A 17213-nucleotide genomic window follows, 5' to 3' on the forward strand; every position below is an offset into this window, starting at 1 on the left:
AGCTTTTGCATACACTCATGCAAATTCTGCACCATATACAATTGTGAGTCACAATCCAAGCACTAAACATAGATTCCTGAAAGGCCTTGTTCCCAAACACATCTAATTGCCCTTGGATCCTTTCCAGAAGGCATGTTGGAGTGATCCTGGCTGCATTTTGCACACTTCAATGTAGAGTACTCCAAAACCTGTATTTTATATTTCAGCTCAAAATTGCAGGTTACTCGGAATCTACCAGATCCTCATTTAGAAGTCCATGAGAAGACTATACAACTGAATAGATGCAGAATCTCCTGGATACTGGATAAACTTCAGCACCACAAAGACATCTCCAATCCTTTTCCTTCCTAACTCACAGACCGCTTCTTTGCTAACTTTTACAAATAGCACAAGTAGCTGATATCCTTCAGAGGAAAGGTGTGCTAAGGCAAGTTTGGCAGAGGATCTGAAGGAATCCCCATGAAATCCTGCTCCCCTGATCATGAGGACACGCTGAGCCAGGAACCTGATAAAGACATGGGAGACATGGGAGGAGATCTCTGTTGGTTTGAGAGAGAAACATCTGGTAGAATGAGTTGAACTCCACTATCTGGCCTCGCTCCAAGGCTTCAGATGCAGTTCTGCTGCACCCTCAGACACATCTGACCACAACTATAAAGCTGGCAGAGTCATGATGCGGGCCCAGAAAGTGATAGATGGAATGGGTATCTGTAATGAACATAGAGCACCTGCAAATACAGGCGTTAAACTTGCTGACTGCAGATTTTTTGGCCTTGAATTTCTCCATTTGTTCTCTTTTTTTTTTTTTTTTTTTAAAGAACTGAAAAGTTCTGCTGAGGGGCTGCTAAGGCAGTGGAAAGAGAAAAAAAACTAGGCTAAAGTAAAAGACCATCAACATCTTAGAGATAAACTGGGAACATGTCAGTGTGGTAGTGTGGTAGTCTGGATGAAGACGGAGGGTCTCATAGAGAGTGTGCACAGAAACTCCTAAGCAGTCTCAGTAAGATTTTACCTGAGCTCTGAGAGCTGGTTCTGTGTCAGCGGTGTTGGATGACATCATCCACACACAATTGCTGGTTCATGCTTGCTTGCTGAGGGAGAGGGTACAACCTATGGAAATGAAATCGATCTTTTAATGGCCCAACAAAGCAGTGCAAATATAATTTGAGTATGACAAACCTAGCAAATTATATTTAGAGAGAAAATGTCACACATGGAAGTTTTTTCATTAATTTAAAAACATGCCAGGGTTGTATATATGAAATGCATTCAGCTTTTAGTTTAAACATTCAAGATGAAAAAAAAATAAGCTTTGCTGGATCTGGTGTCATCTACTCATAGAATGATGGCATATAAACAGATTATAGTGGATAACTGACACAAAACTGCAGAACCTACCAAACCCTCTGGCTTTACCCTCATTTCCCCATTGTTCCTCTGTGCTTATCCGACAGAAAATAGCCACGTTGACAGGAAGTTTAAATACAAAGTTTCTTTTAAAGAGCTCCCGATTCTTTTAATATATTGTAAGCTGTCATAGTTTAACTCCCATTTATAATAATTTACATTACAAGAATGCTAGCAATATATGAACATAGTCTAGTCCACTAATGGGTCATAAATTGGGATTAGCAATAATGTTTTTATCAGACTTTCTACCATAAGAGGAAGAGACTCTCAACCGTGCACTGCTGTCATGATGCCTGCTGCTGACTAGCTGAAAGTAGTGATAATTTTCTACAGATCTAACTCCAGATGCTAAATTAAAAGAATTATAATTAAGCAAATCCCCTGGAAGTCTCGTAAGGTTGTGGTGATATGGAATATGCCATTAAAAATATGAGTATAGCTCTTGCAAAATAAAGGGTAAACTAAACACACAATTATAAAAAGCAAACAATTTAGGGTAGAATTTTAGAGATATTTATAGAAATGTGAAAGCAGAAAAAAAAAAAAAAGACTGGATGGCCTATCTAGTTCGCCCAACTAATATAGCTTTACAATTCCCATCAATCCCTCAAAGATCCACTGTGTTTGTCACAATCTTTCTTGAATTCAGATACTGTTTTTGTCTCCTCCATTGGGTGGCTGTTCCATGAATCCACTACCCTCTCTGTACAGAAATATTTCCTAAAATTTCTCCAGAGTCTACCCCCTTCACCCTCACCCCATGATCCCTCTTTCTAGAGCTTCCTATGCATTGAAAGAGACTCACTTCTTGTACATGGAAACCTTCGAGGTATTTAACTGTCTCTTATCATATATCCCCTCTCTCACCTTTCCTCTAGGATAAACATGTTGTGATCTTTAAGTCTTCCCTCATATGCTTTAATATTAAGACCACTGATCATTTTAGTAGATACCCTCTGGACTGGTGATCTGTTTATATCCTTTTGAAGGTGTAGTCTCCAGAACTGTATACAATATTCCAAATGAGGTCTCACCAGGGACCTATACAGGGGAAATATCTCCTTTTTTCTGCTGACAGTTTCTCTCCCTATGTAGCCAAGCTATAATATGATTAGGGAGAGCAGACCGGAAGACATCTAAATGTAGGGGGGTAGGAACAGAATAGCTCCCCTACTGAAAAGCGAATCACTGAGCTAGGATTTATACCTAGCATTGCTTGAGATAAAGAAGTCTGCCCTGTGAATGTCTGTGTACTGCACAGTATAACTCCTTGTTCCCAGCTCCAATCATTTGAAAGACAGAAGACAAAGATGCAGATCTATTTCTCCTAAGTAGTTTGCACTTACATCTCGAGGGAGAATTCTTTGAACCTTACCCTAACTCCTTGTGGGGACAACACCTCTGGGTTATACTAATCTGTTGGGGGGCAAGATAAGGGAAGTAAACATATAATTTAGTGTGTTATTGTATTATTTTCTCTCTCTCTTTTTGCTGTTCTGTACATAAGAGTGTTGCTAGCAATAGTTTTGTTTTTACTCTATTATTTTCTTACATGCACATATGCTATAGTCTCTGATAAAGTTTTGCCAGAACATTTTTGTACAATACTGTTTTTTAAAATAACTTTTCTACTAATCTCAAGAGTCAGTCTCTTCTTCATCACACGATTTATGATTACACAGCCATTATAGCATTTTTCTGGCTTTTGCCGTAGCTTTATCCAACTGTTTGGCTATCTTAACATCATCAGATACTATCACTTCCAGATACCGCTCTTCTGTCATGCTTTGAAGAGTTTCACCACCAATACTGTTCCTCTGCCTAACTTTGCATTTTTTACCATTAAATCTTAGCTGCCAGATCCTAGACTATTCCGCCAGCTTTGTTACATTCCTCCTCATATCTTCCACATGTTCCTGGTTGTCTACCCTGTGGCAAATTTTGGTATCAGCAGCAAAAAGAAAGATCTTACCAAACAAACTTTCTGCAATGTTGCTCTCAAAAATATTGAAAAGAACCAGTCCAAGGTCCAATCCTTGAGGGACACTGCTAGCAGTGCCCCGTTCCTCAGTGTGAATTTAATTTACAACTACTCTTTGTCACCTCCCACTCAACCAATTTGTAACCTGGTCACTCTAGGGTCCATACCTAGGGCACTCCATTTATTTATAAGTCGTCTATGTGGATCCATGTCAATAGTCTTACTGAAATTCAAGTACACTATATCTAGCACTCACCCTTGATCCAACTCTCTGGTCATCCAATCCAATAAATTGATCAAATTTGTCTGACAAGATCTACCTCTGGTAAAATCAGTTACTCAGATCTTGTAATCCATTGGATTCCAGAAACGACACTAGCCTCTGTTTTGGAAAAATGATGGCAGAAAAAGATCAAGTCTGTCCATTTGCCCAATTAATTTAGCTTTACAATTCCCATCACTCCCTTAGGGATCCCTCTGTATTTATCCCATGCTTTCTTGAATTCAGATACTGTTTTTGTCTACACCACCTCCACTGGGAGGCTGTTCCATGCATCCACTACCCTTTCTGTAAAGAAATATTTCCTAAGAGTACTCCTGAGTCTACCCCCCTTTCACCTTCATCCCATGACACCTTGTTCTAGAGCCTTCTATGCAAGGAAATCTTTGAGATATTTAAATGTCTCTGTGTTATCTCCCCTTTCTCACCTTTCCTCCAGGGTGTACATGTTTACATCTTAAAGTCTATCCCCATATGCTTTAGAACAAAGACCATTGAACATTTTAGTAGCCACCCTCTGGACCAACTCCAACGGGTTTATATCCTTTTGAAGGTGCAGTTTTGTGCAGCGTATTCCAAATGAGGTCACAGGAGGGATCTATACAGGGGAAATATCGCCTTATTTTTTCTGCTATTCTTCTTCCTGTGCAACTAAGCATCTTTTGGGCTTTTGCTGTCGCTTTTATCCACTTGTTTGGCCACTTTAAGATAATTAGATATGATAACCTCCAGATCCTGCTCTTCTTTCGTGCTTAGAAGAATTTCACCTCCAATACTGTAATTCTTCCTTTGGTTTTTGCAGCCTAAATGCATTGCTCTGCATGTTTTGTTTTGTTTTTTAGCATTAAATCTTAGCTGCCAGACCTTAGATCATTCATCGAGCTTTGCTAGATCCCTCTTTATGCTTTCCACTCCCTCCTGAGTGTCTCTGCTCTTGCAGATTTTGATTTCATCAGCAAAGAGACAAACCTTTCCAGACAATCCTTCTGCTATTTCTCTCACGAAAATGTCAATTCCGTTAATTTGCTCACCACAAAGGTTAGCTTAACCAGCCTATAGTTCCCAGCCTCCTCCTTACTTCTACTTTTATTAACAAGAACCGTATCCACCTGTCTCCAGTCCTCTGGAACTACTACTCCCAATTATAAAGAAGCATGGAAAATGTCAACCAGTGGAGCTGTCAGAACTTCTTTAAGTTCCCTTAGTACCCTTTGATGTATCCCATTTGGCCCCAAACCCTAATCTACTTTAAGTATTTATTTAAGTATTTTTTCTGTTAATTAACTTTTTTTCCAAGTTCTTACCTTATGGCTTGTTAACAATTTTTTATAAATGTTCATTGTATTTGGCTATGAAAATATATTTCCTGCTTTTTCTGTTTTATGTAAACCGGTATGATTTGCATTTGATGTAAGAATGTCGGCATATAAAAATTAAAAATAAATAAATAAATAAGTTTAAACTCCTCCTCATGAACACACTTTTCTGAAAACTGAAGTTTACCTCAATTCCAGTCTTATTTGTGTTTTATCTGGTCTTGCTTCTGGCCTTTCCACAGTAAACATCGAACAGAAATATCTGTTAAGCAATTTCACTTTTCCCTCATAAGCCTTCACATATTCCTCCCCTTCACCTTCGAGCCTCACAATGCCACTTTTGCACTTACTTCTGTCACAAAGATATCTTTTAAAAAAAAGGTCTTGTTCCCCCATTTTACTGTATTAGCTATTTTTTTATGTGAATTTTTGCATTCCTGACTTTCTCAGCTTCTCTTGGCTTTCCCAAATATTGTCACCTATTTTCCATTGTGATCTCTTGTAGTTTATGAACATTAACCTTTTCTCCCTTACCTTTTCAGCTACTTCTTAAGAAAACCGGAGCAGCCTCTTTTCCCGCTTTCCTTTCCTTCCTAGCAAAAAGGTTAGTTGCCTTTTCTCATCTGCTTTTAGTTTATCCCACTGCTCTTTTTCCCTTAGATTTTCCCATCCAGGTATTGACTCCTTGATCATTTTAACAAAGTTAATTTTCCTGAAGTCTATGACACTCACTTTGGAATGAATCAATCTCCTGTATGCAGCGATCACAGGATCCCAGATGATTGTCCACTGTAACATCAGAGATACTGTCCCCATTGGTATGCACCAAGTCCAGTATCACCACTTCCTGTGTGGGTTCCATTACCATCTGGCAGAATAGATCTATCTGCAGAGAATCCTGCACTCCCTGCTTCTAGAATACTCTGCAGCTGGGATGTCCCAATCAACATCTGGCAGACTGAAATCCCCTAGCAATAGCATCTCCCCTTTCATTGTAATTCTGTGAATATCCTCCTTTAAATCTATATCCATTTCTTCTGATTGTGATGGAGGTCTGTATAATAAACCAATATAAATAGATTCTGCAGCCAGGGTTATCAGAATTGCTTCATCTACAACAGAGTGGGTAAACCAAAGCCTGTGGGCCAAAACTGGCCCTCAGGACCCTTTCATCTGGCCTGCTCACCTTTAAAAATGTTGTAGTGGAATAAATAGTTTGATCGGTCCATCATCCTGTAGCTCCATGGCTGCCCCTGCTGAGGACCTTTAACGAGAATGTTAACAGGGGACTGTCGCAGATCATCATGTCATCATTTTTCCTATTCTCTGTGCCACAGACAGAAGAGGAAGCGGGAAGGTAGCTACTATAGACAGAAAAATTCAGACACATGCATACTCTGTGGATTGAAGAAAAGGCAGCCAGCACAGTGGCAGGAGAAGGGGGAGCTAGTCACCATATGACAGAAGCTTCTGATGGAGAGAAGTCATCTTGGAGGTAAGAGGGATGATCCTGGGGTTATGGAGTGAAATAGCGGGGTATCCTAGGGCCTGGCATTTACCTGGGATTTACCTTTTGTATGAATGAAATGGTAAATTTGATCTAGGCATATATGCTATTTTATTTATTTATTTTTAGATTTTTATATTCCACTTTTCGGCATTTCAAAGCAGATTACATTCAGATACCGTAGGAATTTCCCTATCCCCAGAGGGCTTATAATAGAATTTTGTACCTGAGACAACAGAGGGTAAAGTGACTTGCCCAAGGTCACAAGGAGTGACAGCAGGATCTGAACCCTGGTTTCCCTGGTTCATAGCCCACTGCTTTAACTACTAGGCTATTCCTCCATGTTTGCTTTTCTGTTTTGTTTCATGATTTTGTTTTGATTTGTACTCTCTCTTGAACTAAACTGTGACGAGTGCGGATAATACATTTTAATAAATTAAAATTCAAATACTGGAGGAGGAGGGGGATACTTCTTTAGGCAAAATAAGGATGGAAGGAAGTGTTCAACATCCATGCTGTGAGGTTTAATGGCAGAAGATTAAAACAGAACAGTTGACCTGTCCCCAGAGTAAGGAGCAACGAAGAGGTTCCTAATGGGATTGAAGGTTGATCAGACAGATGTGGTTCCCTTATCGCCTTTGTCTTGGCCATATGGGGACAATGATAATCACTTTTGCCTGCTTCCTAAGAATCTTCTGGGTTGCTCTCGCAGTTAGTGGAATTGGTAGAAAGCATATAGAAGACTTGACATTCCATTGAAGTAGGAAAGCATTGGGAGCTAATCTGTATCTGCTCAGATACGCATTGGGAGCTAATCTGTATCTGCTCAGATACATGGAACAGAATCTTTAGACTTTTTCTTGTTGCTTTCTTGGGAGTGAAAAGTTTGAAAAAAAACCCAAAACTGGTTTAGCCATTCTGTGAAGCAAGAGTGAGCCAAGAAATGAAATAGGCTTCTGCAGAGCACTAACCCAGCTCAATAATAATTATATATAGGAAACTGATTAAGCTGTTTAGTTTCTTCTTACTTACGTGGATATGAAAAGTGTAACAAGATATTCAGATGATCTACTTCATTATTGCCCTTCTTAGTCTGATGAGAAAGACATATACGTACGTTGCTAATTCTTCTATACCAAGTTAAGACACAATCTCCATCCCTTAAGAAAGCTGTACAACTGGGCTTGTACCAGGACTTGGAGAACTAAGTCATATTTATTTTCTTTTCAATTATTGGAAAAAGGTTTTGGAAAGATGCTAATTTTTGGCAGTCACCTAGGGCAGGCATTAGTTTGTGTTTTTTTTTAAAATGCTACATCATGTATTTACAAGGCGCTTTTCTAAACAGGAAAAAAAACCACTAGATTTTTCAAAAATCCGAAATAAATATTTATACATCTGACTTTTACACACTTTGTGAAAACATGAAAGCAAGGGCTAACTTGGTTTTAAAACTGACTGTGCCACTGCCTTGCTGGGAACCACTGAATAGACTGAGCTAAAGGGACTTGACTACTTATGAAAATGAAATTGAAAACTATCCTGCTAATATAGCCAACATATATCTTGAAAAAAAACGACACTTAGCAAGGGGCTATGTATACATTGTCTAGAAATCTAATTGAGCAATGAGGGAAAAATGAGAAGGGGAGCTCACAGCAAGACAAGTCACACAGCAGCCTAGAAATGTGTCAGTTGTGCGAGCACAGGTCTAGCTGCCTGCTTCACTTGCTCCAAATCTGTCCCTGAGCCAGATTCCGTCACAGAGAGAAAACCTCCCACTGCTTGGCACATCATCATTGTACTTTCCATTCAAATTTGGACAAGGAGAGCAAAACAAGACATATTTTATTTGGCTACAGCTTAAAACAAATAAGAATGTTTTCTTTCAAATGTGCAGTTTATTTACTTTTGTTGACAATCAAAGAAAAGGATAATGAAGGCATGGATACTCTGGCTAACTTGTATACACACACATTTTCTACCTTTGCTTTCTTGTGGTTATGTTTGTTTTTCCAATTGTTAATTTATAAAGTTTCCCTCTAATTGTTTCCAGTCAGTTGCACAAAAAATGAAAATTATGTGTTGTTCACAGTCTAACTCCATTCCATTAGGAATTCTTGATCCAATATATATATATAAACTCCCATCTCCTTGGATTCTGCAGGATAAGACGACTCAGACTGCAATGGGATAGGATGGGAGTTGCAAAGTCACAATCATAACCTGGAGAGGGTTGGCAACTCTGGCGAGAAAATAATTCAGTGTGAAATATGATCACAGGTCCACTCACTCAGAAAACAGGTGGCAAGAGAGGTGGAGAGGCTTAGAAGCATCCATAATAATGAGGACTGTATTGATGAAATGCTTCTTGTGGCATCTAAAATGGAAAACTCCAGTGGAGAGGAAGGAGAAACTGGACTGCAAAAAGACAGATAGTGGCAGATTACTAAAGTCAATATTAAATCCTCACCCTGACCCCATTTTCACATGAGCTGAAGAACCAGTATGAAGTTCTGGAAGTAGAGAAACCAGAATTATTGAGTTCCAAAGGTACAGTATCAGCAACCACTGTGTCTAGGAAACAAAGAGTAGTGGTGGTTGATGACTATATTCTCAGGGGCACAGAGGCATCCATCTGCTGACCGGTCATGCTGTCCCTGGAAGTGTGCTGTCTGCCAGGTGCCAAGATCCAAGACAACATGGAGACATTACCAAGAATCATCTAGCTTTCTATTATATGATGCTGTTCATCCATGTTGGCATGAATGATACTGCTAAATATCTCCTCAACAAATCAAATGTGACTTAATGGCTCTGAGAGAGAGGATGAACCAGGCAGGTGCCCAGGTGGTATTCTCCTCAAGTCTCCCAATCAAGGATAAAGGCTAAGTCAGAGAAGCTCACATTCTGCAGATAAATGAATGATTGCATAGATGAGAGCATTTCGGCTTCCTGGACCATGGAATGGCATTACAGCGACTGCAGAGCAAAGATGGTGTCCATCTATCGAAAAAGGGGCAAAGTGTCTTCCAGAACAGACTGGCAAGCCAATTGTGGAGGGTTTTAAGACAGGATCATTGGGGATGGGTGAAAAAAAAAAACCCTTGAGTAAATATAAGCCCTCAGGTAAGTAAAACAAACACTTGTATAGAAATAGGAAAAAGGGCAACATCTGGAAAGCTATGTATACTAATGCCCACAGTATGGGAAATAAAAGTCCCAGAAAAGAGGCAGTCATGAAAGAGGCCAGCTTGGATGTAGTGGCTGTCACATGGATGTAATAACATGGAAAATCATGACTGGACTGTAATCAATTCAGGTAAGAAGAAAGGGAGGAGTGGCACACAAAAATTAAAGCAACAGAACTTCAGGGATTATGAGATAAGGAGGGGGCAATGTGGTTTAATCTGGAAAGAAAAAATAGAAAATCTATTTATGTAGGTATAACATACAGACCTTCTTTGCAGGCAAAAGAAATAGAGATTTAATGGAGGATATTCACAAAATCACTATCAGGACGATTCTGTAAAGGACGCTCAGCTGAGCGCACTATTTTACCCGCGGTTGGGCGTGTGTTTGACGCGCGTCCACTACCCCTTATTCTGAGAGGGGTTTATCGCATCAAAAACTCACATCAACACCCCCTCCCCCCCCCCGAAACTAATAGCGAACCCTCCTTCTTGGGTATGATGAAATAATGCCCCGTATTTTCCTGGGGTGTAGGCACCGGAGCTTTAGCCCTAAAACTGAAGAGCCTTATCAACGTATATTCCACTGCCAGTTTCTTGTGCTGGGAGTGGCAAGGTGACATCATGAACATGTCCTGAGTGATGCTGCGAAATTCGAGACCATATCCTTCTCGTATGATGTCTAGTACCCATTTGTCAGACATGATCCCGACCCACCGTTGATAGAAGAGGGATAGTCGGGCCCCCTATCTCCTTGTCCTGTGGATGGGTCGGCCAAACTTCATTGGGAAGTTCAGTTCAGTTCAAACCTGAGCCCGAACCAATTCCTCTCTTTGATTGCCGGCTCCGAAATGACTGAGACCGTCCTGAGGGTCGAGAAGCCTGAAGTGTCGTGTTTCTGTAGGGCTGAAAGCGCTGGAAGCCCTTGGTCCAACCCCTCATGGACGAGGGGCTCTGTGATTTCTTTTTCTTATCTTCCAGTAGCCGGGGCACTGGAGATTTGCCTCACTTACTGGCCAAATTTTCCAATTCGCTTCCGAATAGGAAGGATCCCTTAAAGGGCATCTTTATGAGGTTTGCCTTAGAGGTCAGATCCGCTGCCCAATTTTGCAGCCATAGCTGTCTTCTGGCCGCCACCACTGAGGCTCCTCTGGTCGCGGTACACACTAGATTAGAGCTTACATCTGCTAGGAAGGCCGTGGCGGGCTCCATCGCCTCTCTGGAATTCACCCCTGAGCTATCTGCCTCTCTCAAGAGAAGCAAACATGAGTGAGCCACCAAGGCACAACAGGAAGCGATCTGCAGTGCCATTGCTTTCGCGTCAAAGGCTTGCTTAAGGATGGACTCCAACTGCCTACTGTGTGCATCCTTCAAGGCTGCTCCTCCCGCTACTAGGATAGTTGTTCACTTTTGAAACGGCACAGAGCAGGGCGTCCACTTTCAGGAAACTGGCGTTCTCTGGCCGCCGGGTCCAGAAGGTACAAGGCATCCAATACCCGACCTCCTTTAAAGCAGACTTCCGGGGCGCCCCACTCCAGGTCAATTAATTCCTGGATGGCTTCCAGCATCAGGAAATAGCAAGAGGCTTTCCGTAGAGACACCAGGATGGGATTCTTCTTTGGTTCCAAAATAAGGTCCATGCCGGGAACTCCCAGAGTCTTCAGGGTCTGGGAGATCAGGTCCGGCAATTCATTTCTGTGGAAAAACTGTAGCATGGTCCGGTATGGCTAGAAGCCTGGAGGGATTTCCTGTCCTCCAATGAGTCTGCATCCCCTTCGTTGTCCGTAGTGTCTGGGTCCCTGTCAGGGAAACCCTTGGTGAGGCGAGGCATGCTAATAGGGCTGGGAGGACAAGGCCTTCCCAGCTGGGGCTCAGACCGGGCAGGGGCAGCAGCTGACTGCGCCTGAACAAAGGCTTGAGCCCCGAAAGAATTTCAGGTTGCCGGGTCCATGCCTAGACCAGGAAGAACTGGGGTAGGTGCCACTGAACTGCCCTCTCCCGAGGAGGACGCATTCCTGGGATTGCTCATATCCGTGGTGCTACCAGATAAGTTCATGGCTGACCCGTCCACCGACTGGGAAGGGCCAGGCTTGGAGAAGTTCTGAGAGTCCAGCCCTTCCTGGTCTTCCTCACAGTTCTGACATAGGAAGGGATTCTAGGTCAGACTGTGCATCCCTAATATGGCAGGCAGCACAAAGAGAATGTCACTTGTGCTTCTTTGTTGCCAGAGCCATAGTTCACTGTAGATTGTGCGTTCAGCTGCTAGAGCTTGGACTCTAGCGTGCTCAAATCCACCCTGACGCATGTAAATATAAGTGTCCGGTTGTGCGCAAATGTATGCGTGCAGGTATGCGCACGGTAGGTGCACAGTAGGGCTGGCCCACACCGCGCGTACCAGAGGTCAATGGGGGAAAATGGCACCACACCAAACTGCGCACAAGATGGCGCCACTGCAGCCTGCCATCTGGAGTACCCACCAAGCCTGAAGCGGGGCCTAGCCCATCGGAGGGCCACTCAACCCGCTCGGAAACCTCCTTCACTTGCCTCAACAGGATTGGGAACGTCGTCAGTACAGCTCGCTGAGCAAGAGACCTGAGGAAAGACTTACCGGAGCCCTTCCTTGTCTCTGAATCGGAGGAGTCCTACTTTTCCATACCTGAGCTCAGCGCTTTCCAGCTGAGTACAGAGATGGTCTCCGGCTACGGGGGGGAAGAGGGCTTAGGCCGTCCCCACCGCGCTTGGCTTCCTACACCCGCTGCCTTTCAGCTGCTTCAGCAGCAAAGTCCACGCTGGGAACCGGCAACTGGAGCGAGGCTCGATCTTTCTCCAATTTAAAGGTACATTTTATTCTTCAAACTAGTTCTACAATCCCGCTAAACCCCAATGCTGGTGTGAGGATAGCATGTCCACTTCTACTAGGAGACGGAGAGATACTGAATGGCTGACGGTACTGCAGGGGTATATCTAAGGTGACGTCAGCTTTGAAACCCGATTGTCTCCATCTGCTAGCAGGGTAGCACATAACCCATTGGGGTCCTGCGTCCATCTGGCTACATGCTAGGAAAACATTTATTTACAGATGTTATTTATTTATTTATTTAAAGGCTTTTATATACCGGAGTTCATGCACTAGTGCATACCACTTCGGTTTACACAGAACAAGGAACAGAAAATTACATCAAACAGATGTTATACCACTTATATCAGACAAACTGTGTTAAGAGGTTTACAATAAAAGTAAAAATACAGGCACATAACAAAATAATCAAAATACCAAGCATATAATACAATAATATCATACATTAATCATATCAACACAGGACTTTAGGTGAAAGCCAGGTGAATTGTTTCCTGAAAGTCTTATAGTCAGTGATACTCCAAATCACCACAGGTAGGGCATTCCACAGGCTGGGGCCAATATCGGAAAAGGTCCCACAACAGTTGTTGTTTTAGTGATTAGAATCCTAACTAATGAACGGGAGCCAAAGTGAAAATAATCCGATACCAAAGAAGATGAAGTTTTGATCATCATCATACTTGTATTATAGTTAGCTTTGCGAAAAATATAACCTACCGAGCAAATATCAGTTTATTTCACAAAGTATTTGTTATTCAAGCAGGTAAACTACACATGAATGCAAGCAAAAAATCCATAGGTAGTGTTTGTGACAGCAGACTGTGTAGAAGTGGTGTGTTCCAAGGCTGGAGTTTTAGGTGGAGAGGGCCTCAGTTAAGATATAACAAAAGAAATGGCATAAAGAGCTCAATGTAATAAAATATTGGCTAGTTACAATTTCTTTATTCTGAAGATAATCAGACATGATCTTTCAGCTTGAAGCACTGTGGATGGACATCAGAAAGAACTTAGGTATGCCATCTGATTTGAAAGAAAGACTGTCAAAAGGCTAAGAATTTTTATAAATTTACAAAATCATTTACAACTGAAATAAAATTACACTTGCCTCATGGGTTTTTTTTTTCATACACAGAAAACATGGAAAACACTTTCTGCTATAAAACGAAAACCATAGACCAGATCAGTCTCTTAATAAGAAAGCCTCTTTACCTTAAGCAATTGTTTTCCAACGGTGGGGCTCATTTTTTCATCCACCATGAGGATTACTATTCCTCTTTCATCCATACCTCGCCTTCCAGCTCGACCAGACATCTGAATGTACTCACCAGATGAGATCTGCCAACACAATTAACAAAATATGAAGTTTTTATAAAAGCATAAGGAGTAAGAATAAGATGGCATTGAGAAGATTTAACAACTTCTGGAAGCAAACTTAGACGAGGAAAGCACTATCACCAGTGAGGTCTTTTACCTTGTTTTATTTTCTTATTCTTATTCTCTAATTTTAGTTTTTTATACTTTTGTCTCATTTTAATTATTTTATTAATTTGCTTATTTATTACATTATTGTACTAAACTTTCACTCTACTTAAAATGTATTATTTGATTTTATGTTAATGGTATTTATAATTTTTTTTTGTCATTTTTTGTGACAGAAAACTGAAATGACTGCATATAAACCCAATAATAAATAAATAGATATATATCTCAAGAAAGACCTTCAATAGCCTAAACAGCTCCTGCTTAGAATATTGTGCTTCTGCATGAGATCTAGGACCACAAGCACCTTGTAGTCCTGTGAGAATTCTGCACTTCTGCGGAGTGCAGAATTCCAACAGAATTCCCCTCCTGTGCAGAGTTTGGCAGGTTCCGGCATGCCACGAATGGAGTCCGTCCTACTCGCGGAAAAAGAGCAGATCCCGACATGCCACAAGCGAAGGCCGTCCTGCTCACAGCGAAGATGAAGCAGGCCCCACTGAGAGAGAGAGTGTGTATGTGTGAGTAAGTGTGTGTGAGTGTGTAAGACTGCGAGCCTAGAGGGTGAGTGAGCATGTGAGAAGTATATGTATGTGTACAAAAGAGAACCTGTGTGAAGGGATGTGTGAGAGAGAGACGGAGCCTATATGTAGGGAGGGTAGTGAGCAAGAGAGGGAGCCAGTGTGCCGGGATGTGTGAGAGAGAGACATAGGTAGCCTGTGTGAGGGTGTATGTGTGAGAGAAAGGGAACCTGTGTGGGTGTGTCTGCAAGAGAGAGAGGGAGCCTGTATGTGGGGGTGTGTATGTGCACTAAAGAAAGGGAGCCTGTGTGTGAGTGACAGAGTGGGACAGACGGAGCCTGCGTGAGAGGCAGCACTGGAGGAGTCAAACTCTGGGAATGGAGAGAGTGGAAGGTATTGAGCCTAGAGGGGGAGGGGAGAGATAGTGGCAGGTAGAGGAGAAGGGGCCTGAGAGGGCAAAGTGAAAGGAGACTGGCCAGGGGAGTATGGAGCAAGGGAGGAAGAGACACTTAAGTGAACTTAAGGAAATTCTGCTCAAAATATTTAAAACACTGCATCTTTAAGTAATAACTTTTCTTCTGTATTATATTTTAAATTAATTACTTAAAGACTGTCATGTATATTGTGTTATTTTGACCAATATAAAGTATGCAGAATTTTGCAGAGTTTTAAGTTTTTGAGCACAAAATTTTAATTTTTTTTTGCAAAGAATTCCCCCAGGAGTAACCTTGTGACTACCATAGCAGCTTCTGGGAACCCTCTTCTTCCAGGAAACAGACAAAGGGAATGCCCTCATTATAAAGGCTGGATAGCATCCAAAGAAAAGCACTTCAGTTTTTCATAAGGGCCTGCACATCCAGGCGATAGAACCTGGAGAAGGTGTGCAAGGAGGACCAATTTGCTGCTTGGCAGATGTCAACGGGAGTCCGCCTGAGCTCTAGTGGAATGAGCTTTAACTTGAGAATGTAATGGCTTTCCTGCCTCCACATAGGCTCCTGTGACCACCTCCTTAATCCAGCGAGCTATGGTAGCCTGCGAAGCTGGTTCGCCCTGCTTCCTTCCACCGTGAAGGACAAACAGGAGGTCAGTCTTCCAGACCGGTTCTGAAACTTCCAGATACCGCACCAAAAGTCTACTGACATTCAAATGACTGAGGAGCGGCATTTCTCCACATCCTTGTGCTTATCGAAGGATGGCAATGAAATGGACCGATTCAAATGAAACTCCAAGACTACCTTTGGCAAGAAGGATGGAATGGTATGAAGCTGTAAAGTTCCTAGAGTCATCTGGAGGAACGGTTCCTGACATGGCAATGCCTGCAGTTCAGAGATGCGATGTGCTGAGCATATAGCCACCAGGAACACCGTTTTCAAGTTTAATAAACGTAAGGAAAGACCACGCAGTGGCTGAAAGGAAGGCCCCGACAAAAATTCCAATACTAGATTAAGACTCCACAAGGGAACCGGCCATCGTAGGGGTGGCTGAAGATACTTCATTCTCTTTCAGAAAACAGGCCATGTCCAGATGAGTTGACAGGGGAGTTCCGTTCCGTTCTCCTGAAACAGGAGAGAACTGCTACCTGCAGCTTCAAGGAGTTAAGAGCCAAACCTTTATTCAGGCTGTCCTGTAAAAATTCCAGAATTAGTGGGATTTTGACTGCACGAGGGGGGGGGGAACACCGTGTTTGCTCACACCAGGTCTCAAATACTCTCCAGACCCGCATATATGCTAGGGGAGAAGAGAACTTCCGAGCGCTGCATAAAGTGGCAATTTCTGTCACAGAATATCCTCGCTTCATCAGGCGAGCTGTCTCAAGGGCCAGAACATAAAAGAGATTGAGTTGGATCCTTGTGAAAGACCGGTCCCTGCTGTAGCAAGTCCCTGTGCGGTGGGAGGCACAGGGGGGTCTCCTACAGGAGTCTCCACATGTCCGCATACCATGGATGCCTGGGCCAATCTGGAGCTACTAGTAGGACTAATCCCCTGTGGTGCTCGATTCTGAGAATGACCCTGCCCAGCAGCAGCCATGGAAGGCAGGCGAATAGCAACTCTTCTTCTGGCCAAGTCTGAATGAGAGCGTCAATCCCCAGGGACCACAGATCTCTTCTGTGACTGAAGAAACAGGTAACCACATTTTGAGATGCAGCCAGCAAGTCGATAGATGGGCGGCCCCAGAGATCTACCACCAGCTGAAAGGCTTTGGCCGACAATACTCACGCTCCTGGATCCAGACTCTCCCTGCTTAGAAAGTCTGCTCTGACGTGGTCTTTTCCTGTAATGTGGGAGGTTGAAATCATCTGCAGATTTATTTCCGCCCATTCCATAAGGAGGTCTATCCCCGTGACACTTGCTGGCTCTCGGTTCCACCCTGGCAGCTGATGTAGGCTACCATCGTTGCATTATCCAACATCAAGCGGACCACTCGACCCTGGAGACTGTGGCTGAATTGTAGACACACCAATCTGACTGCCTGGGCTTCCAGGCGATTGATGTTCCAGAGGGCCTCTTCTTCTGTCCAATGTCCCTGGGCCAACAGTTCCTGATAGTGAGCTCCCCAATCCCGGAGACTCGCGTCCGTCGTGAGGACCAGCCAGTTTGGTGAGGACAAGGGCACAACCCTGCTCAGAGGAGCTTCCTGCAGGCACCACGGGAACCAAAAGCACACACATCCATC

The 17213-nt window shown here is 42.8% G+C and overlaps 1 protein-coding gene across 1 annotated transcript in view; it reads right to left on the reverse strand.

Moving 5' to 3' along the window:
• Positions 1–17213, reverse strand: part of MTREX (Mtr4 exosome RNA helicase) — a 325983-nt gene that overhangs the window by 208212 nt on the left and 100558 nt on the right. The window contains exon 15 of the mRNA XM_029577212.1: positions 13752–13877. Within this exon, the coding sequence (XP_029433072.1) occupies positions 13752–13877 (126 nt within the window). The remainder of the gene's footprint in view (positions 1–13751; positions 13878–17213) is intronic.

Source organism: Rhinatrema bivittatum, chromosome 1, assembly GCF_901001135.1.
Source record: "Rhinatrema bivittatum chromosome 1, aRhiBiv1.1, whole genome shotgun sequence".
Lineage (NCBI taxonomy): Eukaryota > Metazoa > Chordata > Amphibia > Gymnophiona > Rhinatrematidae > Rhinatrema > Rhinatrema bivittatum.